This window comes from Ischnura elegans, chromosome 13 (genome assembly GCF_921293095.1).
Source record: "Ischnura elegans chromosome 13, ioIscEleg1.1, whole genome shotgun sequence".
Classification (NCBI taxonomy): Eukaryota; Metazoa; Arthropoda; class Insecta; order Odonata; family Coenagrionidae; genus Ischnura; species Ischnura elegans.
Window position 1 is genome coordinate 8,765,301 of NC_060258.1, and position 25,489 is coordinate 8,790,789.

At 38.3% G+C, this 25,489-nt stretch overlaps 3 protein-coding genes across 4 annotated transcripts in view; 2 read left to right on the top strand and 1 right to left on the bottom strand.

The window, feature by feature from the left end:
- The window catches only part of LOC124170158, a 40,939-nt gene extending 29,474 nt beyond the window's left edge, over positions 1-11,465 (top strand). For both annotated transcript variants that reach the window (XM_046548858.1, XM_046548859.1), the window contains 3 exons: positions 1,265-1,491; positions 6,656-6,917; positions 11,196-11,465. In XM_046548858.1, the coding sequence (XP_046404814.1) occupies positions 1,265-1,491; positions 6,656-6,917; positions 11,196-11,447 (741 nt within the window). In that variant the 3' untranslated portion in view covers positions 11,448-11,465. The remainder of the gene's footprint in view (positions 1-1,264; positions 1,492-6,655; positions 6,918-11,195) is intronic.
- Positions 11,466-17,298: 5,833 nt separating this feature from the next.
- Positions 17,299-21,847, bottom strand: LOC124170123. The gene is made up of 3 exons (XM_046548811.1): positions 21,634-21,847; positions 20,116-20,765; positions 17,299-17,779 (listed from the first exon to the last, which is right to left on the bottom strand). Exons 2-3 carry the CDS (start codon positions 20,734-20,736, stop codon positions 17,390-17,392), a joined length of 1,011 nt encoding a protein of 336 aa, XP_046404767.1. The 5' UTR covers positions 20,737-20,765; positions 21,634-21,847; the 3' UTR covers positions 17,299-17,389.
- A 69-nt stretch (positions 21,848-21,916) lies between these two features.
- The window catches only part of LOC124170108 (zinc finger protein 23-like), a 47,992-nt gene continuing 44,419 nt past the window's right edge, over positions 21,917-25,489 (top strand). The window contains exon 1 of the mRNA XM_046548786.1: positions 21,917-22,330. Within this exon, the coding sequence (XP_046404742.1) occupies positions 22,199-22,330 (132 nt within the window). The 5' untranslated portion in view covers positions 21,917-22,198. The remainder of the gene's footprint in view (positions 22,331-25,489) is intronic.

Below are 25,489 nucleotides of genomic sequence, written 5' to 3' on the forward strand. Positions count from 1 at the left end.
GCACATAGCATGAACCTTCCCAAGAGATTGGACAACAATCGGGGCAATCTCAGCGCCGTAGGATAATAACCACATCGTAGATTTAACGGAAACACACTCGGCCCTCCATCAGCCAATGCCTCTGCCATTTTTTTTTTCCTTTCAAAGACCCCACAGGAAAATATTAAGTTACAGGGGAACAATGGAAACGTGTTTCATCCCTACCCCATCTCACCAACTGACCTTGATCGATCTCCCAGTTTCTGGAGGCCAAATGCTAGGTGAGTCATCTACTGAGCCCAAAGATATCTCGATAGCTTTCAATAATTGTATGACACGCACGAGGTTCAAAAAAAGATAGAGATCTAACGCGACACATATCTGACAGAATTTAAGTTTTTTAAGCTGTAATTTTTTGACAGAAATATTTATAGTTACAACAAGGCTACTAATATGCAAAATAGTCCAAACAGCACATTTTCGGAAGAAACAAGCTATATGCAGTATAAATGCCGCGGGATGCTCACTCGTGGCAGTAAATTTAGCGCGCGCTCCGGAGCGAATCACCCCTCGCGATCTTTTCCATGCTCACCTCTGAGATACCGACGTGACGGCGTAATGCTTACAAGAAATTCAAACCGGAGCATTTTAATAATACGTCACTAAGGGAGAAACTCTCCGGCCTGCCGCTTGTTTTTGACCTAGGGTTTCACATGACTGAAAACCAAGGCCACTCAGTTCCCCTTGGACTTGCGACCAGCGAAGGGGAGGGGGGGAAGATAAGAAGTTTGTGTGAGAGACACACCCTCATTTTCGGCTGCAATATCTGGGAAAAAAAGGTGCACCTCTTACACGCGCTTATACGGTATACACCCTCCTCCTTCACCTAGGTGGTCTCTGATTGGTCCGGGATTTTTCTTCCTTTCTAGTCCTATTTATTGCCTGGTTCCAAGCGCTACTTATCGGCAGTCCTCAATCTCGGCATCATCAGCCCTGAGGATGTTGGGAAAGTCTCCCAACGAAACGTTGACCTACACAATGCAGACCCTAACCCGGTTGGAAATCCGAGAAGCTTTCATCCATGCTATTCACCGGGAAAAGCTCAGATTCTTCAAATTAAGATTAAATTAATTATTAATTATTAAAAATAAAGAACGCTGAAAACATTGAGTGAGAGTGAAAATCATGCAATGGATAATCCGCAACCGGAATAAACCACAGCCGGCTAATATCGGGATGAGTCTGGTGTATGTAATCTTGACCAAAGGCCTTTCCTTTCCTCTAGGCGGACGTGAGCAGCGATGATGGTCGTTGGAAGGCTGAAGATGAAGATAAGGAGTGGGACCAAGGAGTTGTGTGGCCACTGGTCGTCCCTGTCAAGAAACGTTCGAACGAGGGCGCGTTTGAATGTAGAACTTGCGGGGAGAACTTCGTGTACAAGAATCGCTGGAAGGATCACATGAGGGAGCATGAAAAAGGCTATCCTTACCCATGCACATATTGCGACAGGAGGTGAGTGCAAATGGGCATGATCCCTGTGTCCCAGAATCCCAGTATAGTAAAACATCGAAATGTCTAGCACTGTTGACTCGAGTAAGATTCAAAAATGCGAAGAATAGTGTGGCCGGTGACGTCAACATCTACTTACGAGATCGAAACAACTTCTTGGCGTGCATTGAATAAACTTAAATTGTAAATGGAATGTGTGCTAACTACAGTGGAACCTCGTTAAAGCGAGTACGGGCTATAGCGACACCCCCGCTATTACGAGAGATAGCCGATGCACCGTCAATTGACCCTGTAATAAGGGTGTTAAAAAATTCGTTTTTACGAGACCCTTTCGGCGTTGGCTCGCGCCATAGCGAGGGTTTCACCGCCGGAAGACTTTCATCAAGACTCCTTAACCTCTGTAATTGCTAGCGATCTGTTAGAAATGAAGTTAATGGAGTGCTCAGTCTCAAATTTATGTGGTAAACTGTCGTTCGATAAATATAATGATTGACGAAACAATGCTTTCCATAATTTTTATTCAGTGCGGCGCTTATAAATTGTTTGAATAGTTAGTCGTTATTTGAGTAAGGACATTTAGTGATGCAAAAAAACATCGCCTTTCGTCTTGATTTATGCTTACGTTTATCGGATAGATGTCTATCTGTCGCCGCACCACTCCTGTTCCTGTATATCTGTTCGCAACAGGTATATTGGCTATTATTTGCTCCACCTCCGGTAAAGCGACAATTCGCTATAGCGAGTGTTAATTAGTGCACCGTGGGGTGTCGTTATATCGAGGTTTCACGGTAATCTATTCCTTGTAAATACAACAATTTAATGTAATTTGAAACTACTGAAGTAATTGTAGGGTATTTTTTTTAATTCTTATACATCACAGTCAGGCACGCAGCTAGGAATTAAGTCTAGGGGGGCTTTAGGTGCAACTAATACAAGGGGGGGTATGGAGAACCTCCGGGGTCAGTATAAAAATTTTAATAAAAATGGTTCAAAATGGTGAGTTTTACGACTTCCTTAGGGATAGATTAGTAATCCTTACACTATTCTATAAGTAGTATTTATCCAATTAAGTAAAATGAAAGATTAAATTTTAAAATTTCTCTGAGTTCTAAGTTCTAAGTCTCTTCTTTTATCCCCCAAACCCCCCCCCCCCCCCCCCCCCGTCTCACCACTAATCACAGTATTCACGTAAGATTAACCTGGAATTTTTTCAATTTTCCCTGGAAAACTAAGAATTATGCATGAATTTTTCTGCTTTGATTCGGTTGACATCTTGTATATTAGACTCTAATACTATTACAGTGAAACCTCTATGTAGTGAACCTCTTTACATCGTAAACCTCCATACTTCATACCACCCCCACGGTCCCGTCAGATTTACGTGTAAATTTATGGGAAAACCTCTTTGTATTAAACCTCTTTATCTCATAAAACCTCCATTTATCATACCAAGGAGACAACCCCGAGACATCCTAACTACCTCTGCAAATCGTACCAAGACAACTAGAGACCATTAATGCAGCTGCGATTACGTACATGGAATGACCTTTTCAGCGACAAATGTTTCACCCTTATTTTTCTTATACACCTTTAATATGCTGTAATTTTCACGTTAATCATTAGTTGTGGCCATTTTGTTCAATATGAGAGCATACCTATAAATCGTATAAGATACGTTAATCTACTGATTTTTAATTTCTTAAGAAATTTTTGCAATATTTCCCAACATAAGGTGTCCATGATTGTTTCAATAATAAAATTTCATGCCTTGATTTAAGAATATTAAAGTCACTGTCCCTAAATGACTGACACAAAGCTTTTAAATGTTCATTTCTTTGTTGATATTTCCATTTAATTGCCTCATCCATACTATTAATAAGGGGTTGATTAGTGAAAATAAGACACTAATGTTTCATTTATCACCCAAATGGAATTCAAATCATTAGTATCAGGATAATTAAGTAATCCTTGTTCCTAGTGCCTAAGTTTTCAGTAAAGGGTCTAGCAGGTTAAGATGGTGAAAAGTGCCCCCCCCCAATATTTTGAGAAATAAAAAATATACACTTAAAGTGCATCCAATATTATGTGTTTACCCAAAGTTTCAGGCCTCAGCAATGGAAAATAACCCCAGAAAAAATTGAAACACGATTTCTAGTTTTTTAACCATATCTCCAGTTTTTATTTTTGTAATATCATTTTCTTAATTTTAAATTGTGTATACTGTTATGGTCTACCACCCTGATTTTTTAAAAAAATTTTGAACCGAAAACTAAACTTTTACATAAGTTTGAAAATTTCAAAATTAAATTAAAAATTTTAGAAAACAGAAGACGCGCCGAAAAAAATATATGATGTTACCCCTATCTTAAAGTATAATCTTAATTTTTTTCAGATTTTTAAAATTGGTGGAACAGGGTCAAAAACACGAATAACTGCTAAAAAACCCTAATCATATAGAATTCACATGCTAAAGTACATTACATATAATAATACTTAATAGCCTAAAGAGTAGATTAAATTGCGCCTTGCTGGATCAGTGTGGAGCAGGATGACAGTGTGTATAGGGGTATAAGATATCATTTATGGGTTAGACTACACTAATAATGGTGCTAAGTTCAAAGGTGTATTACAGAGCCGTGATAAGAGTTAATTATGTTATTTTACATCTGTTCCTTTTAGGCACATTGCACCTGAACTCAGCAATTCCAATATTGAAATATGAAGTGAAACACTTTGCACTTTCCACATAAAATATTTTTATTACACACGAGTCATCATGTTTCACTGCACTGCAGCATTTTCAAGACTTTTCAAGTCTTGAAAATGCTGCAGTGCAGTGAAACATGTTGATTCGTGTGTAATAAAAATATTTTATGTGGAAAGTGCAAAGTGTTTCACTTCATATTTCATAATGGATCTCCACAAAGTATCTGCCTCATCCATCCAATTCATCAAATTCCAATATTGTTCCTAACGTAAGATTAAGTTAGTCTTCAAGCTGCGAGAAGTACAAAGTCTGCCAAAAATGATTTTTTAAATATCTCCTGACCCTAATTAACCATGTAGTTATCCACAGCATTTCAGCTGATTCCCTAATAATGCGAGAATATGGCTGAATTTTCTGGGACCAGTTTTCGACGAAGCGATGACACTTAATCATTGTTGATGCCAACAATAGGCATTCTCTGATGCTTAATTTTAATAGATGAATGTAAAACAATACCGACGAGTCAGGTGCAGCACAGAGAGATAAAATTATTCGGAGAAAATTGCTAAATGAGAGGCTGGTTTCCATGAATGTTCCGCTGCATATAAAGGAGCGTGTACGCTATTAGGGTCAGTCAAATTCAGTGGAAATAAGTTATTTTCCATTGTTGAGGCCTGTAACTTTGTGTAAACACATAATTTTGGATGCACTTTAAGTGTGTATTTTTTATTTCTTAAAACATCGGGGGGCACTTTTCACCATCATAACCTGCTAGACCCTTTGGACGGCCGGCATTGCAACTTATAAAGACTCACTTATAGCTGTCACGGATTGTTTGAAAATGCATCCTAATTTTTATCCTCCTGCAATGTCTTCATAAATGGATGTTATTTCTGTTGTGTTTTCAAATTATGTATACTAGTTGAAAAATAGTGGTACTTATGATGAAGAAAACTTAATACTCAACGCGTAAGTGGAAATCTCTGAAACCTCTCGATAGTGAATATGCAGGTATTGACCCATTTCGGAGAGTCATGACCGCTCACCTAAGTAAACTGACTATTGTCTCGCTTTAAAGTGGGATCTAATGAATCAGCTCTACGAGTAAACTACTAATTCACGGAATAACTATAACAATAATTATATGGTAATATTTTTATCAGAATACTTGATCGAGTTTCCTACGAGATTCTACTTTATACCATCTAAGAATTACACAGGTGAATATCCGATTAATTAATATGTTCACGAAGTTTATATTTCCAAACACTACACAGTCGGTACCCAACAGAATTATGCTTGTCTCGTGGTACATTCATTTACCTGCTGACCTTTTTCTAGACGTGAAAAAGGCATGAATTTCGCTATAAAGCCATCTAAATACTCTCAATCTTGATTTTATGATCGTAAAACTACGATTGACAGATCAAAAGATAAATGGATATTTCGGTCATATTTCAAGGTCAGTCACGCGCAGACATGGCCACGGATTTATATGGACACAAGTATATATTAGTAGTAGATGATATATATATTTGAAGTGCAATTATTGGTCCGTGTGCCATAATGACGACACATTGACCTTAAGCCTGTACCAAAGCCGGAAGACCGGTAACCAAAGTGTTCATCAACACTTGCGAAAACTCAGGCAATTCTTAACTTCCCTGGCACCCTGCTCTCTCCATTTTCCCACTCGCAACCTTTAGCTGGAGCTGAATTTTGCAAAAAGTCAGGAGAGATAGCACTTCCATTGCTGCGTTTGCTCTATGTAGTGAACCTCTTTACATCATAAACCTCCTTACATCATACCATCTCTGCGGTCCACTCAGATTTACATGTAAATTTATGGGCAAATCTCTTTGCAGTGAACCTCTTTATACCGTAAAACCTCCACTTATCATACCAAGGAGATGGCCTAACTACCTCTGCAAATCAAACCGAGGCAACTTGATACCATTAATGCAGCCACGATTACGTACATAGAATGGCATTTTCAGCAATAAATGTTTCAACCTTATTTTTCTTATACACCTTTATTATGCTGTAATTTTCACGTTAACCATTAGTTGTGGCCATTTTGTTCAATAAGAGAGCATACCTAACAGTAAATAAGAACAAAAAGGTATCCAACTATCCTAATCATTTTAAGTGACTGTTGAATTGAGAGAGATCACATCGTTTTCTCTCGAATCATGGTAAAAATTAATTTTTCTTTCGGTAATTATTAAATAATAAATATATGTTCACTTATGTAAACATGTTTGTTTAAACACATGAATATTATTAATTTCAAAGGCAGTAGTGCCTTTCATTTCCGAAGGATATGAAAAAATGGTGCCTATCACTGAAACCTCTCTACAGTGAACCTCCATACATCAAACTGCCCAAATTTTGGTCCCCTTCATTACGATGTAAAGAGGTTTTACTGTGTTACTATTATTATTATTGTCTTTTCCGCAGGTACAAGGACCTGCCGTCTTTGAACTCTCACATTGTCACGCATTCGGACTACAAGCCGTTCGAGTGTGAGTTGTGTTCCAAGCGCTTCCGTCGTCCCAAAGATCTCTTGGTCCACAAGAACAAGCACGAAGGCTTGCGGCAGCACCTGTGCGCAGACTGTGGGAAGGCCTTTGTTGACCTTGCGGGCTTGCTTCGGCACGAGAGAATCCACAAGAATCGGCCTGAGTTCATCTGCAACATTTGCAACAGGGAGTTCTCCCATGTAATTATGAACTTGGCTAAAGTTAATCCTTTGGTTACCACTTGGCTGATACATTGGCCCAATCGGGTGCTTTCCTATTGTTTTTTTATTGCCTAAATCGAAAGATTATTACTCCCTGAGTATGCATTTCTCGCTTTTAGATTTCCCAGCATTCATACTTAGCGTGCGAGAACGCGACGGCTAAGTATGAATGCTGGGGAAAGCCCATGTGATGTCAGTCTGATTCCCTGCTGTCGCTGTACGAGGTGACCTTGGTGCAGGGCTATGAGCGCCGCTAGAATGCAGGCAACTAACAGGTAGCTGAGTACCCTGCTAGCTGGAAGCGCATGGCTTAAATAAGGATTATTAATACCCTATAAAACAAAGGAAACTTTCCGACCTTAGCCAGTTTTTATAGGTGATTATTAAGACATGTTTCCCTGAGCTCTGTGCCTCATGCATGCATTGGTAATCTCAGACGATGCATAACTCCTATCTACTCGTATAGAATATATATCCCTCTGACGTCACGTGGAGTGGCATCGCATGGGCGACAATCTGGCCTTTTCCAAATGAGGTTGAAATTGACCATTGCCATTCGTCTAAACCGGTATTTCTAAAATCAAATAATTTGTATATTATGAATACACTAATGGTGGGTAACGAATCGCAAACAATGTCTTTCGTTATCTTTGATGAAGGAGACTACCCTATTGAAATTTGTAATTCTGCTTAATGAACTAATAATTTATTCCTGTGAACATGTATCACTTCCACTATTTATTAATTACTGCCTGCCATTGTCTCCCTTTTTGAAACGTCATGAAGGAGTTCCACCATGTTTCACGTGACCCGATCGAATGTATCACTTTGCTGCATCATGATAAGGATAAACACGTTGAGTGCCACGTCAGTCATAGGTGACGGACACAGAGCTTTCTGTTCAGGCAGTATAGCATCTGGATTAATGTGACGTCACGTGGAGTGGTATCGTATGGCCGCCAATCTGGCCTTTTCCAAATGAGGTTGAAATTGACCATTGCCATTCGTCTAAACTGGGATTTCTAAAACCAAATAATTTGTATATTATGGATACACTTATGGTGGGTAACGAATCGCAATCAATGCCTTTCGTTTTCTTTGGTGAAGGAAACTACCCTATTACAAGTGCTAAGAATTTCACCACCCAATTTATTTACCCACTTTTTGCAGTTGTAACTCGAGGGTCGTTTGATGAGTCCATGACTTTTTGAATTTCCCTCGTCGAATACTCCCGTTAAATATATGAAAACAACAATACTCCTGTTAGTTATCGTCAGTTAATAAACAGCAGTTAAAGTTTGAGCTAGTCCCGTCGTTTAGTTTGCTTTTGAGAGTCATTGAAAGCAGACAACCCTGTGAATTTTAACTAGTGATGTGCGAATAGTATCCGCAAATACTTGAATACTAGAAAGTATTAGATATTCGAGATTTCGAATTATTATGCTAAATGCGATGGTGGTTGGAGTAACATAGTGGAACTCCTTCATGATGCTCAAAGGTTAAGAAAAAGACTTCGCTGTTCCACAAAACAAAATATATTTGCGACCGGTTTCGATACAGCGTATCATCATCTGGCCAGATGATGATACGCTGTATCGAAACTCAACTTTGATCCAGGATAATAGGGTGGTTTCCTATTATTTTTTATTGCCTAAATCGAAAGATTATTACTCCTGGAGTAAGCATTTCACGCTTTCACATTTTTAATGACGATATCTATTTTTCACGATAAAATGAAAAGTGAAAATTTTCAAGTGCGCGAAAACGCAACGGATAAGTATGAATGATGGGAAAAGCACGTGTGATGTCATTCTATTTCCCGCTGCCGCAATTGAGGTGACCTTGGGGCGAGGCTTTGAGCGCTGATACGACACAGGATGTTGGCAGGTTGAGTACCCTGCTGGCTGGTAGCGCTTGGCTTAAATAAGGGTTATTATTCCCCTATCAAACGAAGGAAACTTTCCGACCTCAGCCAGTTTTAATAGATGATTATTAAGAGATGTTTCCCTGAGCTCTGTGCCTCATGCATGCATTGCTAATCTCAGACGATGTAAAACTCCTATCTACTCATACAGAAACTAGGTCCCTGTGACGTCACGTGGAGTGGCATCGCATGGGCGCCAATCTGGCCCTTTTCAAATGATGTTAAAATTTACCATTGCCATTCGTCTAAACTGGGATTTCCAAAACCAAATAATTTGTATATTATGAATACAGTAATGGTGGGTAACAAATCGTAATCAATACCTTTCGTTTTCTTTGATGACGGAAACTACCCTATTGAATGATCTCTTCATCTTTTCGGAGCTCTCCTCATTTTTTTGTCATTGAGTGAAAGCAGTTTTGTCATTGCTTGAAACAGTATTCAAGCTGGCGTCTGCAGATCAAAGTGCCGATATCGGTATTTTGGCTGTGCAAATGTAGCCCTCGTTCCTCACCAATACAATCCTGTGATTGGCTGGATTCTCTCTCTGAAACATCTAATGCATGGTTGATAAAAATCTTGATTTAAAAAAAATCATTTTTGTCGATTTTTTTGATTTAAATTGGATTTTATTGATTTAAATCGGATTTTATTGATTTAAATGAGATTTTTATGATTCTCCATTCATCAAAAATTCAGTTATTTGCAAAACTAACTATTTGGGCAGCATATTGGAGAATGATCATTTGCAGAAACAACAAGAGGCAACATACTCTAAACTTAATACAACATTTAGTCAATCAGGGGAGAGAACTATGGAAATGCGAATGGTATCAAATTAAAAATTGCACCAGCATAATATAAAATTGCCATTGGAAGTATCAAATGTGCTATATTATGCGGTTCTAAAGCATATGAAGTTTAGAGAAATTCTGTAATTGCAACTTTGTATGGTGCCTACGCTTAGAAGTTAAATCAGAAAACAATTTTTTTTCAACGGATACACTGGTATTCTAACCAAAGCAATTTTTTTAAATTCTCATGTTACATGCATTCCTACAGTATCATTTCTATTTAAGAGCCACCATTGTGCTGATAACTGTCGATTCATTGTATTAATTAAGAAATAAAAATCAAAATTATACACTTACAGCTTCCTTTTCTTGACTCTTTAAAAATCAAACATATAGATCACATTATGATTTAAATCACCTGATTTTTAAAAATAATAATCATGTGATTTAAATCGTGATTTAAATCAAAGTGATTTTAATCAATCAACCCCGATGTAATGGTCGGTCTTTGAGTGTTGATTTAAAAAGTGTGGAAATTACCATCTGTGCTTTTATCGGTGTGGTAAGAGAACCTTTGCTGACTCTTGGAGATTGGACTCCTAGAAGCCAAGGATAAGAAACCCTTGATATGTTATCTCGTAGTCTTCCACGGCGTCTTTCATCATGGACAGTTAGGCTTCTACAATTAATGCGGTACAGTGAGTCCTCGTTCTACGTCACCCCGTTTAACATCATTTCGCGATAACGTCACGAAAATTTTGAGACCGTCATTCGTTTGTCGCACCTTCGCTTCACGATAACGTCAAGGCTTTTAAATTTCGCGCGAGAAAGAAATGCGAAGCGGCGGGCGTTGCAGGTTCTTCGCTTTGTCGGCGGTAATGCAGTCAGTCTAAACGAAGTGTAAAACTGAGTGTTTATTGTTAATTGCGATTACGGTTTTAGCAAATTTTCTGAAAAATGAATTCTTAGGTAGGTGCGCAAGGTTTTACTTGACATAATGGTTTTCAGGAACCTAAAAAGTGATTTCAAGGAATTTTTCCGAGTAGAACTCGGGAGTTTTTGTCATCACTTTTTTCACCGTGTTCACAATAATTTTGGTTCTTGTAACTGCGACGATGTTTCAGCAATGATGATGCCCAGGCGACGCTCGCCCAGGCGACCACCATAGCGAAGCCAAAAAGCAAATGCTGGAAGATACAAAAATGGAGAAGGATTAATGTCAGTGCTGCTATTGTCGTCGATGAAGACAGGAACTCGTATTTATGCAATAGTTTGTTATTCCCACCGTAAAAAAAGCCCCATATATGATACGCTAAAATTTTTTCACGTAGGAATTGTGAGGTCTAGGAGCCGATATTCACTTTTTACATTGTTTCTTATGGGATATTATGTTTCGATTAACATCATTTCGTTTATCGTCACAGTTTTCAGGAACGGTAAGTGACGTTAATCGAGGACTCGCTGTATATTAATATCATTGCTTTTTGCTCATTACGGCATAACTCTAATGAGTTAATGTTTTTACTTTTTCCTCCGCAGAGCCACGGTTTGAGGTCTCACATGGAGGTGCATCAGAAGGACGAGATGTTCACGTGCGAGCTTTGCAGCAAACAGTACGCTTCCCGCAGGAAATTGGTGAAGCACCTCAACTACATGCACGGACCGAAGAGAGAATTCCCGTGCGACGTCTGCAACAAAGTGTTTGCGTGCAAGGAAAACCTGTCGTACCACAGGAGGCGACACTTTGGCCTTCCGCCTCGCATTCGGAAACCTCGTGTCCCTGTCAAATAAAAGAATCATCAAAACCAATTTTTGTGAAGGAATTTATTATCCATCTGCATGGTTCCCTTAAAAATTAACCCCTTGCGCTGAAGTGACGTGTTTAGCACATCATGAACTTCCCAAATGCCAAATCGTGAATGACGATTCTAGTTCGTCATCGAATTTCCTTAATTTTGTCACTATTTAGGGGAACAGTTTACATATTTTGAAAGTTAAACGATGTTAAAATATCCATAATGTACATAAAGAACTTGAATTTCATTAAATTCGATGCTTTGGAAGGAATACACCCATGTCTCGTATAGCGCAAGGGATGCGTTCCTTGGGGTCTTTGCGCTATACGAATTTGCGTTATACGAGAGCGTTTTAACATTGGGAAGATAGGGATGCGTTCCTAGTAGCATAGGTCTTGGGTATTGAATTTCCTCTAAAACATATATATTCCCATAAATAGCCTTATAAAACATTATTTATATAAATTTTTATAGTTTAAAACATCTTTAAAGGTAATATGCACGCATTTGAAGACTTTTATTCACGTTAAAAAATATTTTTACGTGCTTTTGAAATTCCCTCCTGTCGTGCGGGTGGGCTAACACCTGCTATCTCAGGGGTTCGTAATGCCTTGCCGGCAGTTGACGATTTTTCAAACCAGTCTAAAAACAACTATTGTGTCACCTAGGCCCTTTTGTCGCTCATCGAAATGACATGCAAATGCTACTTTGAATGCCATTTCATAGCTAGCGGAGTTTATAAAATGATAAATCATTTTAATTTGAAGTCCTGCGAGTCATTATAACAGCTACGTGAAACAGTCTTTAAATGCCTTGAAACCTGACCCAGGTTTTCCTTCCCTGAAAATGAATGAACGAGAATGCATTCTTTTCCAAAAGAATATCGTCTCGTCAACACTAAAAACTAGTTGAGGGGGAAAGGAGCCACTTTCAATCACAGCTTGGAGTTCATCAGAAAATTTTGTGGTGACTGCGCTATCAACACTTGCAGATTCACCTGATATCGCCGCACTGGAAATACTTGCTTGCCGTTAAATTCTGGAACCGACCGGAGCTTTCACTAAATGTCTCGGAGCGATTACCACTCTCGTCTTTTTGTACTGATTCACTATGAACTTTTCGTATGTGTAGACCACATGGTTGAAGTTGGTGCGGCCGAGGTCACTGATGTTTTAACTTAGTCTTTCTTCAGAATAAGGCATCCTGCGTTTAAACTTCCGCGCAATATCGCTTTGACGTTCTCCATTTTCAAAGCAATTGACCTATATCAATTTCTCTTCTAGGTTTATGGTTTTTCTTGATAAATTCTTGAGTTTTTCTACCCGCATTCCTATTTTTGCCATTTTCTCTTGGTTTTTACTCTGCATGGCTCTATCGAAATGACCTTCTACTGCTGAACTGTATTCTTGAGACGCAGAGGGCCTACGACTGCGGGGAGGGAACGAAGCTATTGTGTTTGATACTCAATAGCGGACCCTCTTATATGTTGATGCTATTCATGCGCAACTCGGCTACCGCTCCATTTATCCCCCGTGAATACCGATGACCTTGATCAAGGTTTCTTCAAGGATCAAGGCCTTCGAAGGCTTTAGCGCTGACTCTCTACCTGGAAGTCAACCGCCCGATAACCTATGACGGCAAAAATTACGTCTCAACCAGTATTGCATTAAAAAAACTCATTTCCACTAGCCCCACGCTTAATTAATTATCTAACTTAACTCATTCTGTTAAGGAGACGAGATAAATTACTTCGGTAGGCCGGCTATCTGGACCCAATGGCGAGGAATACTTTTGGCCATTGCACAGCAATGGATTTCGATTAATATATAAACAAAAAAGAAGATTTGAGGCAAGCAATAATATTAATAAGCGTAAAATGATAGAAATTTCGTGTTTACTTAGCGCAAGTTCACGTTTTATCACGAGAGCGTTTAAGATTTTTGATTAGGCTACACTGCGTTGCAATGTTTCCCCGAGGAACGAATTTGCGCTATATCGAAATTGCGCTATACGAGACATGGGTGTAAATGATTTTATGCTAGTCAGAGTTCGGCTAATTTTAATGCCGGTGTCCCTAGTTTTAAAGTATACCGGGGCTAGCCGCGGTGATAACTTTTACGGGAGTCACCCGCAATACACAATCGTGCGAAAGATCCACAGAGGAAAAATCATTCGCCTTGACCAGGATTCGAACCCGGATCCCCCGATTTCCGGTCGAGTGCTTTATCCAGTTAAGCTACCAAGGCGTCATTCCTCCCCGTGGATATTTTCGGACACTACGGGACAAGGTGTTGCTGGACTGGCTCCGGCTATGGCACTGTGCGCACGATTTGGACTGCTTGTGGCATCATATGCTCAGCAGTCCAGCAACATCTTCTCCGGTAGTGTCCGCAAAATATCCACAGGGAAGAATGACGCCTCGGTAGCTTAACTGGCTAAAGCACTCAACCGGAAATCGGGGGATCCGGGTTCGAATCCCAGTCAAGGCGAATGATTTTTTTCTCTGTGGATCTTTCGCCGGTGTCCCTGTTGAAATTGTTCTTTCCTTCTTTGGATATTTGAATGGCTTCTCTGACCAGTCTCTGTTTTAAACCTTTTACTTTAACGGCGATTTTGGCTTCCCTTAGGACGATTGTGTGGCCTAGCATGCGTGGCCTTTGTTGAATGCCCCAGTCGAATCCAGGGTTCCCACTCTACCGTGACAACCTTAAAACCGTGAATAAGCCGTGAATTTCGTCTACCGTGAAAAAACCTGGAAATAGCCGTGAATTTCGTCGTAAAACCTTGAAAACCTCTCAAACTTATAGAAAAAGAACTAAATTGACAGATCAAAAGGAAGAAAAGATATTTAGATCATGTTTCAAGGCCGAGCCACATACAGACACTGTCCACACATTTATCTCCGCACGTATATTCGAAGTGTAATTATTGGTGCCTTGTGCCGTGACGACACATTGATCTTGAGCCTGTGATTGGAAGACTGGCAAACAAAGTGTTCATTAACCATGGCGAAAAATCAGACACTTCTTCTTTACTTCCCTCCCTCACTGCTCCCTCCATTTTGCCACTCACAACCTTAAGCGGTGATTGTTACGTCTGCAAAATTTCTTCCTAAAATGTCTTACATACAAACCGTGAATTTGATGACATTTAGACCATGAAAACCTGGAAAAAACTGTGAATTTTATAATTTAGTTAAGAGTGGGAACCCTGCTAGTGGCGACATCTGCGATATCGATGTATTTAACTAGATACTTTACAATAGGAAATAATAATAATTTTTTATTTCACTGTTATGTGTTGATTACAAACTACAATATATAATTCCATTGCCTACAATCTCATGTAAAAAGAGCCACAGAAGAAATAAATAGAGGATAGGAGCATGACATTCTGGAAATAAATGAGTTGGAAGGGGTCAAAATAATAAAATTCACAGTTTTTTCCAGGTTTTCACGGTCTAAACGTCGTGAAATTATTTTTCGCCGAGGTAACAGAGATAAGAAAACAACCTTTAAAAATTTAAACAATAAAAGCCTTGAAAAATGAAGAAAAAATATACTACGATGGTTGGGATATATTTATTATTTATTAATTGATTATTTGGGATTGCAATTGACACCTTTGCATACGAAGTCAAACACCTTAACCACTGAGTTAAAGCCAATATTTTGAAAACTGCTTTCAACAGAGCTTATCACTTGATTTCTTAAGGCCTGTTTACACGATACATTAACCCGTACGAGTTAATGAACGTTTGCGTGAATGATTTTTGTGGACCGGAACGGAACATGTACGAATGCATGAACCAAATTAGAACACGTACTATTTTCTGTGCATGTATTCGCACAAGTTGGGTGGTTACACGGTGCATTTTGGTGTTCATTCTCGCGTTCTTACATTTAGACATTAACCCGTACGTGTTTTAATGTATCATGTAATCAGGCCTTTAGGATCATTAATTGCTTTTTTTCTCGAAAATTTACAGAAGGTGCGACGTCTCACTTTGGTGTATTGAATTCATGCTTTTCACTCAAAATAAATTGTAAAATTCACAGTTTTTTCCAGGTTTTCACGGTCTAAACGTCATAAAATTCACGTCCTGTAGATGAGTCATTTTAGACAGAAATATTCATCACGTAACAATCGTCAGTCGCATGTTAACTAGGTACAAAATGTATCAAATGCATCCAGAAATCGTGAATACAAACGCAGCAATCAAAGTGCTATCTCTCATGACGTCGCCTATAGATAGCAAAATTCAGGGCTGGCTAAAGGTTGTGAACAGTGGGAAAATGGCAGGAGCAGGGAAGTGAAGTAGTGTCTGATTTTTTTCAATGGTTACAGGTCTTTGGGCTTCGGGCTAAGGGGGTACCCAGGATCAAAACTGGAGGGGGGGGGGAAATTTTATGCATTGCTACTTCTGACCTGAAGACGCCAGCAGGATGGCTGGAGAAACTGTCGTCACTTATATGGACGTCTAAACGTGGGGGAACGCCCTGAAGCCAAGACTCGTATGAAGAAACGCCGCGGAAACCTCAGATCAAAAATGGGTTGACTTACATTAAGGGGTTGAAAAATCAACTTACTTATCGCTTGAACAGACTCCAATAATGGTACAACATTATCTCAATAGTATGCGAGGCAATATTTTAATTTCAGGTACACTAGACAAAGTTTTTCCTGGATGTACACAATTACTAATACCACTTATTTTTTTTATAAGAGCGCGACCTGGATTTCAATGAATTATCATCATCATCAGGCACTAATTGTAAAACTCTTGTCTCATGTTTCCGATGGATTGCAAAGACTGACTCTAATTGATACTGTTATTCCGGTTGTGACTGTGGGTATCTCTGTCAACATTTAAATAATTTGTATAAAATGAAAATAATAATATATTATAAAATTAAAATATATATAATATTATTTAATGAAAATAATAATATAGTATATTAGCGCCTGATGATGATGATAAGTCATTGAAACCCAGGTCACGGTCTTATAAAGAAAATAAGTGGTGTAAGTAATTGTGTATATCCAGGAAAAAACTTATAATGGAATACCACAAAGTAAAGCAAGAGATAGTGAATTTTTTTTTAATACTGGACAAAATGTTTTGGACAAAGGTTCTGAAATACGCAAACGTCACTGTGTTTGCAAACTAATTTTTCACGCTGCGATTTCCCATTATTATTTTAACTTGTGTTCCGCTATACCATCACTTATACTTATCGCTTGAACGGACTCCAATAATGGTACAAAATTATCTCAATAGTATGAAAGGCAATCTTTTTATTTTAGGTACACTGAACAAAATTTTTTGGACAAAGGTTCCGAAATATGCAAACATCTATGTGTTTGCAAACTAATTTTTCATGCTGCGATTGCCCATTATTATTTCATGCGTGTTTAAATATTTAAGATAAACTATGCTACGATAAGAAAAACATAAGAACAAATAAAATACAAAGATATACAATATTTTTACATAAATAAATGTCGCGATAGCATTTTTTACAGTAATATAATAAAATATATATATTTTATATATATATAATATATGTGTATATATATTGTATATATAAAACAAAGATATAGAATATTTTTACATAAATAATGTGATAGCATTTTTTACAATAATATAATTTTTAAATATGTATTATATATTACATTATATTATTGTAAAAAAACATTTTAGCAACATTTATTTAAGTAAAAATATTGTATATCTTTGTATTTTATATTGTTCTTATGTTTTTTCTTTCATAGCTCTGATGATGATTTTAAATAAACAGGAACTTTGGCTATAACTTTTTTGCATAACATACATTGACCTAAACTCCACGAAATATTTTAACATGTATTAAACGAGGTCAAAATAAGGAGAGAAAAAAAATTATTATTGAAGTTTGTGTTTGACTGTAAATGCACTTAGCAATGATTGTTCCCCGAGTTGTCACGGCTGAGGGCTTGCAATTGGGAGTCTGCGTTCAACAAGGCAGAGTTTTGAGTCAGCCAGCCAAGGATGTCTTTGGCAGTCAAATATGTCCCATCTTCTGATGTCAGCCATTCCTCCATATTTTCCTTCAGCATGAGGTAGAAGGTTTTCGGCTCGCGGGTCGGACATATTTCTTCAAGGGTGAGCACGAGATCCGATGATTCAACGAGGGTGTATTCTGCAAATCGAAGTTTCTCTAAGAACTCGTGGATCAAGTCCTTCGATCGAGGATTGTGGTTACGTAACAGTGTACTGCTCCAGACTTCCTCGTCTTTCAGACGCCTAACTTGCAGCCAAGGGAAGACGTCCTCATTTCCTTCAACCTGAAACGACATAATAGGGTGGTTTCCTATCTTCTATATTATTTCTACTGTATAGATACCTTTTTCTCAACTTATACGCAACCAAACTCTACAAATGAGGTACCAAAATGCACAGAATTTATCACAGAACATGCGACGGCATATCTTACTTCCTAAATATTGCTATTGTTTCCTAAAATTGGTTTTTAAATAATGAAAAAAAAAACAAAGAAAAAACCTGTAAATATTCCTGACGTTAATGGCGCACTAACTGATACATTTGTTCATTTGCAACAATATCTCGCATTCTTTAAATAACTTTTATCAAAATGCGGCTGATTCCACATTCAAGTCTACTGTTGATACGTAAGTATGAGTCATCATGTGCGATTAACAGAGGATAGTGTAATTACTTCCAATGTTGTGTTTAAAGAGGTCCTCTGACCTCAATTTGTGCATGAACAATCCAATTAAATTCATACATAAGACCCTGCCATTTTTTTTCTACATTTTAAAATTAGAAACGCGCCTATCCCTCCTGTGGACCTGCATTGAAAAGAGCGGGGGAAGCCCGCTGGGAGCTGGCGTTTTTTTTTTTTTAATTTTTTTTATGCTCGTTTTGTTTTAATTGCCTAAATCGAAAGATTATCACTCCTGGAGTACGCATTTCTCACTTTTAGATATTTAAATGACGATATCTATTTTTTGTGAGTAAATGAAAAGTGAAAATTTTCAAGCACGCGAAAACGTGATGGTTCAGCATGAATGCTAGGGAAAGCCCGTGTGACGTTATTCTGGTTCCCGCTTCCACCGTGTGAGGCCACCTTGGTGCGAGGCAATGAGCGCTGCCACGATGCAGGATGCTAGCAGGTAGCAAGAGTACCCTGCTGGAAGGTACTGCTTGGCTTAAATAAGGACTATTAATACCATATCAAACGAGGAAAACTTTCCGACCTTAGCCAGTTTTAATAGGTGATTATTAAGAGATGTTTCCCTGAGCTCTGTGCCTCATGCATGCATTGGTAACCTCAGATGATGTAAAACTCCTATCTACTCGTATAGAAACTAGGTCCCTGTGACGTCACGTGGAGTGGCATCGCAGGGGCGCCAATCTGGCCTTTTTCAAATGAGGATAAAATTGACCATTAACATTCGTCTAAACTGGATTTTATAAACCCAAATAATTTGTATATTATGAATACACTAATGCTTTTGCAATCAATGGCTTTCATTTTCTCTGATGAAGGAAACTACCCTATTCTACTAACATCCTATCCCTATCAAAAATTTTGGAATTGAAATTTTCAAATTTATAGCGCAATGTGTTCTGCCTGCATGGCGAGGGAGAATGGGTTGTCTTTTTCTGGGGTGCTTTGATGGTTTGCAGCACATATCAGCGCTAATGCAGGAGATATCACAATGACCAGTGATGATGAAGGTGAAGGTATGTATTTAATAACCTCTTCAAGGCATTCCAATGATGACAATGCTTGCCCATCGCCAACTGTCACGAGTTTGAGCCGGTCTACATTCCCGCGGAAATCATCACTCTTCACCATTTTCTCGTATGGGTTCAGGTACTTTTCCAGAGGGTATGGCCCTCACACAGCATGCTCATTACTATTTCCTTAACCCTTAACCAGTGACGTGCAATTCATGTTACACTACCAGTGACGTGCGGTCTGGGAGACCGCAATAAATCAAAAATTCATAAAATATTGCAACGCCATTTTTATTGTTTTGTTTAATTTTTCTTTGAATGCTTAACTATTTTAAAACTTATATTAAAATTTTTACACTCCCAATACGAACCAATCTGTCATAAAAAATTGCGATTTGAAGCAGGATCAAAATACTGATGCCAAAAACACTTGAGTTATAATTATTATATTTTATGTATCAATATTTCGCCTGATTCAAAAAAAGGCCTTAAATGTTAAAGTTGGAAGGCTAAGAAGTAAGTAGCCATGAAATTTATCCCGCTTATTCCTTTTCTTGATGCATTCTTAGTAAGTGACGTGCGGTCTCACAGACCGCTAATCGAGTTCAATTGCAAATTTACAGAAATTGATAAAAGGAACGTTAAATTTTAAGAGTGGGTTGTCCTTGTTATGCAAAAATATGAAGCTAACGAGAACTATAGATATTTTGAAATCTTAATTTTGAAAATATTCATAATTTTAGAAACGCAGCAGTCTCTCAGACGTCACCGGTTAAGGGTTAAATGTCTTTTTTTGTAACTAAACATTGGCGTGCCGTATATCATGGAACATGTATGTACCAAGATCTCCAGGCAAATAAATATTATTGTTATTAATGACCAGTGATGATGGAGGTGAAGGTATGTATTTATTAACCTCTTCAAGGCATTCCAATGATGACAATGCTTGCCCATCACCAACTATCACGACCGTGAGTTGGTCTACATTCCCGCCGAAATCATCACTCTTCACCATTTTCTCGTACGAGTTCAGGTACTTTTCCAGAGCGTATGGTCCTTGCGCAGCAGACAAATCGGTCATTGTCACCTTGTCCTGACCCTCTCCGCAGCCATCACACCCTGTTTCTCCCTCTGGCAGACTTATGATTGATGCCAGGGAATGCACTACGCCCGATCCTGCGTTGGGATCTGGATGTCTGAAGATCAAGTCTCCAAACCACCCAGCTGCCTGGACGTCATGGGCAACGCTGAAGTCGCCGCTACCCTTCAAAGCTCCGAGTACAGACTTCAATGCGAAGTTGAGGATCACGGGTAGATTACATTCAGACCATTCATCTCCATCCTCCGCATCAGAATGGCCATCGTCAGTTGCTTCCACCTTCTTGGCAGTTTCTTTGATCGCTTGATTGGGAGGACTTGGTGCATTGGTGCCTGCACCTATTTTCACTTCGTACTCAAAGCGAGAGACCTTGGCACCAGACTGATCTTTGCATTTTGGAGGCAAACTTTTACTCGAGTCGTCCCTTCCGCTGGCCATGTATGTATTTAGCTGAAGGTTGTCGAAATCTATAAAAGATCAAAATCGATTCGAGAATTAGGGTGGGCACTTCCATGAAAATGTCAACTTTTTCTCTAAAATTAAAATTTACTGTTTCTTACCATATCTGCTAATTGTGCTGGGGTGTTGACTTCTAAAAAATATTGCGGGGCCCACACCTGGCGTCTTGCCCCCGGGAAATTTTTAAAATATATGTGGTGAAATTTCAAGTTTTTTGAAGAATTTCAGAAGAGTCATTTATATAATCAACATTAGAACCCCAAAAACTCGACCCTCGACAACTGGACACTCCGGGGAAAATTGACTAGCCTGACACATTTTTCCTTACCCCCCATGATGAATTTTTGAGGGGGCTCGTGCCCCCTCCAGCCCCATGGAGTCGGCGCCACTGTAATTGCGGAAAGGGATCGGGACACGATGTTGCACTCTGACGGGGAGTTTCATTAGAAATTTATGTTAGCAATGTCTGTGTGATGAATATATACCTACACTAGTCCCAAAAATAAATTATAGGTCATTCACAGTCAAGAATGTGTATCTGGCAAAAATGCTCTTGCAGGATAAAAAGAATTATGTGCCAAGAGGCGTTTGGTGATTACGTTGTTGATTAAGAGGCCACACGTGTACCCTCGTAATAACTCGTCAATTAGTTGTACATGCATCATTAGTTCAGGTTATAACTGAGCCTAAAGGATGTGCCATTTCTACTTTTAATTGTTCTATTTTTATGTTCCCTCAATTCTTATTGCTTAATTTTTATTCAAACTTAGCTCTCTTATCAATATTATAGAAAAGATTTGGACGTCAATGACCTTGATATCAAACAATAAGTTATTCTTACACAAAGTGAGCTCATATTTTAAAGTACTACCTTACCTTTCGGAGAATTCCAATGAAAATATGATGATGATTGGCTGGTAATCAAAAGAAGTTAAAAATTCAAATCATACATAATAATTTGAGTTTGACACAGAAAATTTCCTCTTCATCTTTGTTTACAAAAACAAAGAAATTAATAGGTACCGCGGATTCTATCCAGATGCATTGTTGGTAAACTCTAGGAGGGAGATCATTGGCCTGCGGAAAATAAACATTTTTTTATAACAGCTGTTAGAATTTTACGCTTTGCGATTGTCAATTGCTAGTATATATTGAATTATGGGGGACGGTAGGGTCAGTGAAACCGAGAAGCCGTGAATTTGGATTTCAAAGCCGTTGATTAAAAGTTTTTATTTCGTGTACATATGTATTTTAGGCAGCTTTATGTTTAATCTAGATGTGCCTGTGGTAGGGTTGAATGTGGTAATGCCTATGAGTGCAGCTACAATTATGGCGGTTCTATAATCACCTTGCGTCCATTACCCATTGTGATCAAATTCTTTTGTATCTAATGATGCATTAACGACAGTTCCTCTTGAAGAAAGCTCTCTAACGCGATAAAATGGATGCCCGAAGGAAATTTACGTTTTGTCGGCTTTGTCTCTGTGAAAGTGAAGTTTTAATGGACATTTTTCAAGAAGATGAGAGACTGTACACTGCAGCAGAGGTGATTGTTGATCTCCTGCAGTTACAGGTAATCCCTGTTATTTATATTGAATGGATTCAAAGATTCTATTCGAATGCTTTGCGCAATTTTGCCCATCAAAGAGTTCAATTGCAGCTTTTCGTTTTGACAGTCAGGTGAACGTCTGATTTGTACCATGTTGCAAGGAGATTTAAATTAAAGATTGAGCCATTTAAAAACTATTTCTGGAAGTGATATGTTTACATCTACCCTTGATTTTTCACAAGTATCACATCCTCGTTGCGCGCGGTTTGGTTAAATCATAGCAAACAGTAAAGTCAAGTGTGAAATGGTCTTGTGTTCCTTAGTCCTATCATTACTTATGAAGTGGTTGATTTTATTGAGTTTGCCTTCTTGTCCTGTGTAACTTTATTTGTGATACTTTGGTTCGTTATTCATTTTGTGATAGTAACAGATGCGTCAATTAAAAAAAATATATGTGTAAAACTTATTCAAACATTTCATATAAGACTTTTGAACAAGATAGTATAGTGTGTTGTTTCAGGCTTTATATGAAGGAATTTTTACGTATTAGTAAATGGATTGTTTATTGTGGAAAATGTGCAGTAGATTTAAATTTATTAATTTGAGCATCTCTTACCTGGATGCAGAAATGCACTGTATTATTTTGTTAAATATTGACTTAAAAATAAGTTTTGTCCGAATTTCCTTTTGTGAATGATTGTCAGCTAATATGAATGGGATACAAAGCTACAAAATGGCATTGAGGTAAAACTAGCATTGATTTAACCTAACGTAAGTAAAAGCTGTCTTCTTACTACCGTGATTTATGGTGAACATCCCAAAGATATTTGGGAAAGTTGGAAGTATGATGGAAATATTTGGTGGTCTTCGTGTTTGTAATTTTTTTAATGTATTTAGTTTGTGACGGTGCTCAACCCATGCCTCAGATGTTTTTTTTCCTTTCCGAGACTACAGTCTATTAATCATTATCTTAGAAAGTTAAAATATCAAGTTATACTGGAACAATGGAAACGTGTTTCATCCCTGCCCTGTCTAACTAACTGACCCTTTCTGGCTTACCAGCTTCTATTCTCGCTGTTTCTGAAAGCTAAGTGCCAGGTGAGTCACCTACTTGGCCCGAAGATTTCTCGTTAGCTTTCAGCCATTGGATGACACGCACTAGATTCATAAAAGAATTTGACCAAAGGTGAGTCATTCAATTCAGTTTTTAGGTTTTTCAAGCTCTAATTAATTGACACAAAGCTTTCTAGTTACAACCAGGGATTGTTAGTGAAACGAAATGAAATTCAAAACCAGTAAATTTTCAACAGTTTTGTTCCCGGGAGTGTAATGCAGAAGCGAAATGGATTTAAACCCGGGTAGCTACCCACATAGCAGAAATACGTCTTGGATACGTCTCTGAGACGTCTCGAATATCGCATGTTACGACTCAGAGACATTCTGAGAGCTTCAGAGACTTCTCTGAGATGTCACTATGTCCAAAAAAATGGTCTCTGAGATGTCTCATGGGAGGTCTCATATCCTACATAGCAACGAACCTCTCAGAGACGTCTCACTATGGTCTCGAATGACTCGAATATCACGTATGTCTCACAGATGTCTCGGAGATGTAATCGTGAGACGTTCAGGAATTAAAAAAAAAGAACGTATTTAAACGCCATCAATGCCTTCTATATATATTTTTCAGTGCAAATCTGCAGTTTTGATTATTAAAATCACTACATTTAATATGGGATTCTTATTTTCAAAAGGTGATCCATCACAAAATTTGTTGCTAAAAATGATCGAGAAAAGTAGGCCATAACTGTGTAATTTAAATATAATTATTTTTTTGCCTAAATTTAAAGCATACCATAGTACAAAGTCTAATGTGACATCTCAGAGACTTATGTGAGACGTCTCAAGAGATGTCACATAGACCATTTTTTTGGACATAGTGACATCTCAGAGAAGTCTCAGAGATGTCTCTGAAGCTCTCAGAATGTCTCTGAGACGCAACATGTGATATTCGAGACGTCTCAGAGACGTATCTCTGCTATGTGGGATAAGTCTCATGAGAGTTTGTACTACTGTATGCTTAATAATGAAGGCAAAAAATAATTGAATGCAAATTATACAGTTATGGCCTACTTATCTCGATCATTTTTAGCGACAAATTTTTGATGGATGACCTTTTGAAAATAAGAAACCCGTATTAAATGTCGTGATTTTAATAATCACAACCTCATAATTGCACCGAAAAATATGTATGGAAAGCATTGATGGCGTTTAAATACGTTTTTTTTTTAATTCCTGAACGTCTCACGACTACATCTCTGAGACATCTCTGAAACATTCGAGACCATAGTGAGACGTCTCTGAGGTTCATTGCTATGTGGGTAAACTCAGGGTCAAAATGTCTTTATCCTTGCTTTCTCCGCTGCGGTCATTGTCCATGCCTCACTTCCGTATAGGAGCATACTCCAGATGTAGGTTCTTATAAATTGTTTCTTCACTTCCACATTTAAGTTTCCCGCTGTAAGCAGGTCTCTTTTTTGGTGGAATGCTCTCTTCGCCTGGGCTATTCTGCTGATAATTTCTTTCTTACTTCTCCCGTCACTAGTTATCTTGCTTCCCAAATAACAGAATTTATCCACCTCTATAATTTTTTACTTCCCTATTTTAATGTTAGTCTTGACTTCTTCTCTTCTGCTGCATACTAAGATCTTGGTTTTCTTTGTGCTTAAAAAAAAAAAACCAAGATCTTAGCCATATCTTCCAATAGGGTAGTTTCCTTCATCAAAAAAAATGAAAGGCATTGATTGCGATTCGTTACCCACCATTAGTGTATTCATAATACACAAATTATTTGGCTTTTGAAATACCGGTTTAGACGAATGGTAAGGGTCAAATTTTATCCTCATTTGAAAAAGGCCAGATTGGCGCCCATGCGATTCCTCTCCGCATGACGTCACAGGGACCTAGTTTCTACACGAGAGGATAGGAGTTATACATCGTCTGAGGTTACCAATGCATGCATGAGGCACAGAGCTCAAGGAAACATGTCTTAATAATCACCTATTAAAACTGGCTAAGGTCGGAAAGTTTTCTTCGTTTGATAAGGTATTAATAAACCTTTTTTAAGCCAAGCGCTACCATTCAGCAAGGTACTCAGCTATCCGCTGGCAGCCTGCGACGTATCAG

What these genes read in the sequence shown, in the direction of transcription:
- LOC124170123 (XM_046548811.1), bottom strand. Translation starts at nt 20,736, where the DNA reads ATGGCCAGCGGAAGGGACGACTCGAGTAAAAGTTTGCCTCCAAAATGC. An exon ending in CATTGGAATGCCTTGAAGAG is followed by an intron (nt 17,780 to 20,115) that starts GTTAATAAATAC and finishes ATGTCGTTTCAG; the next exon opens with GTTGAAGGAAATGAGGACGT.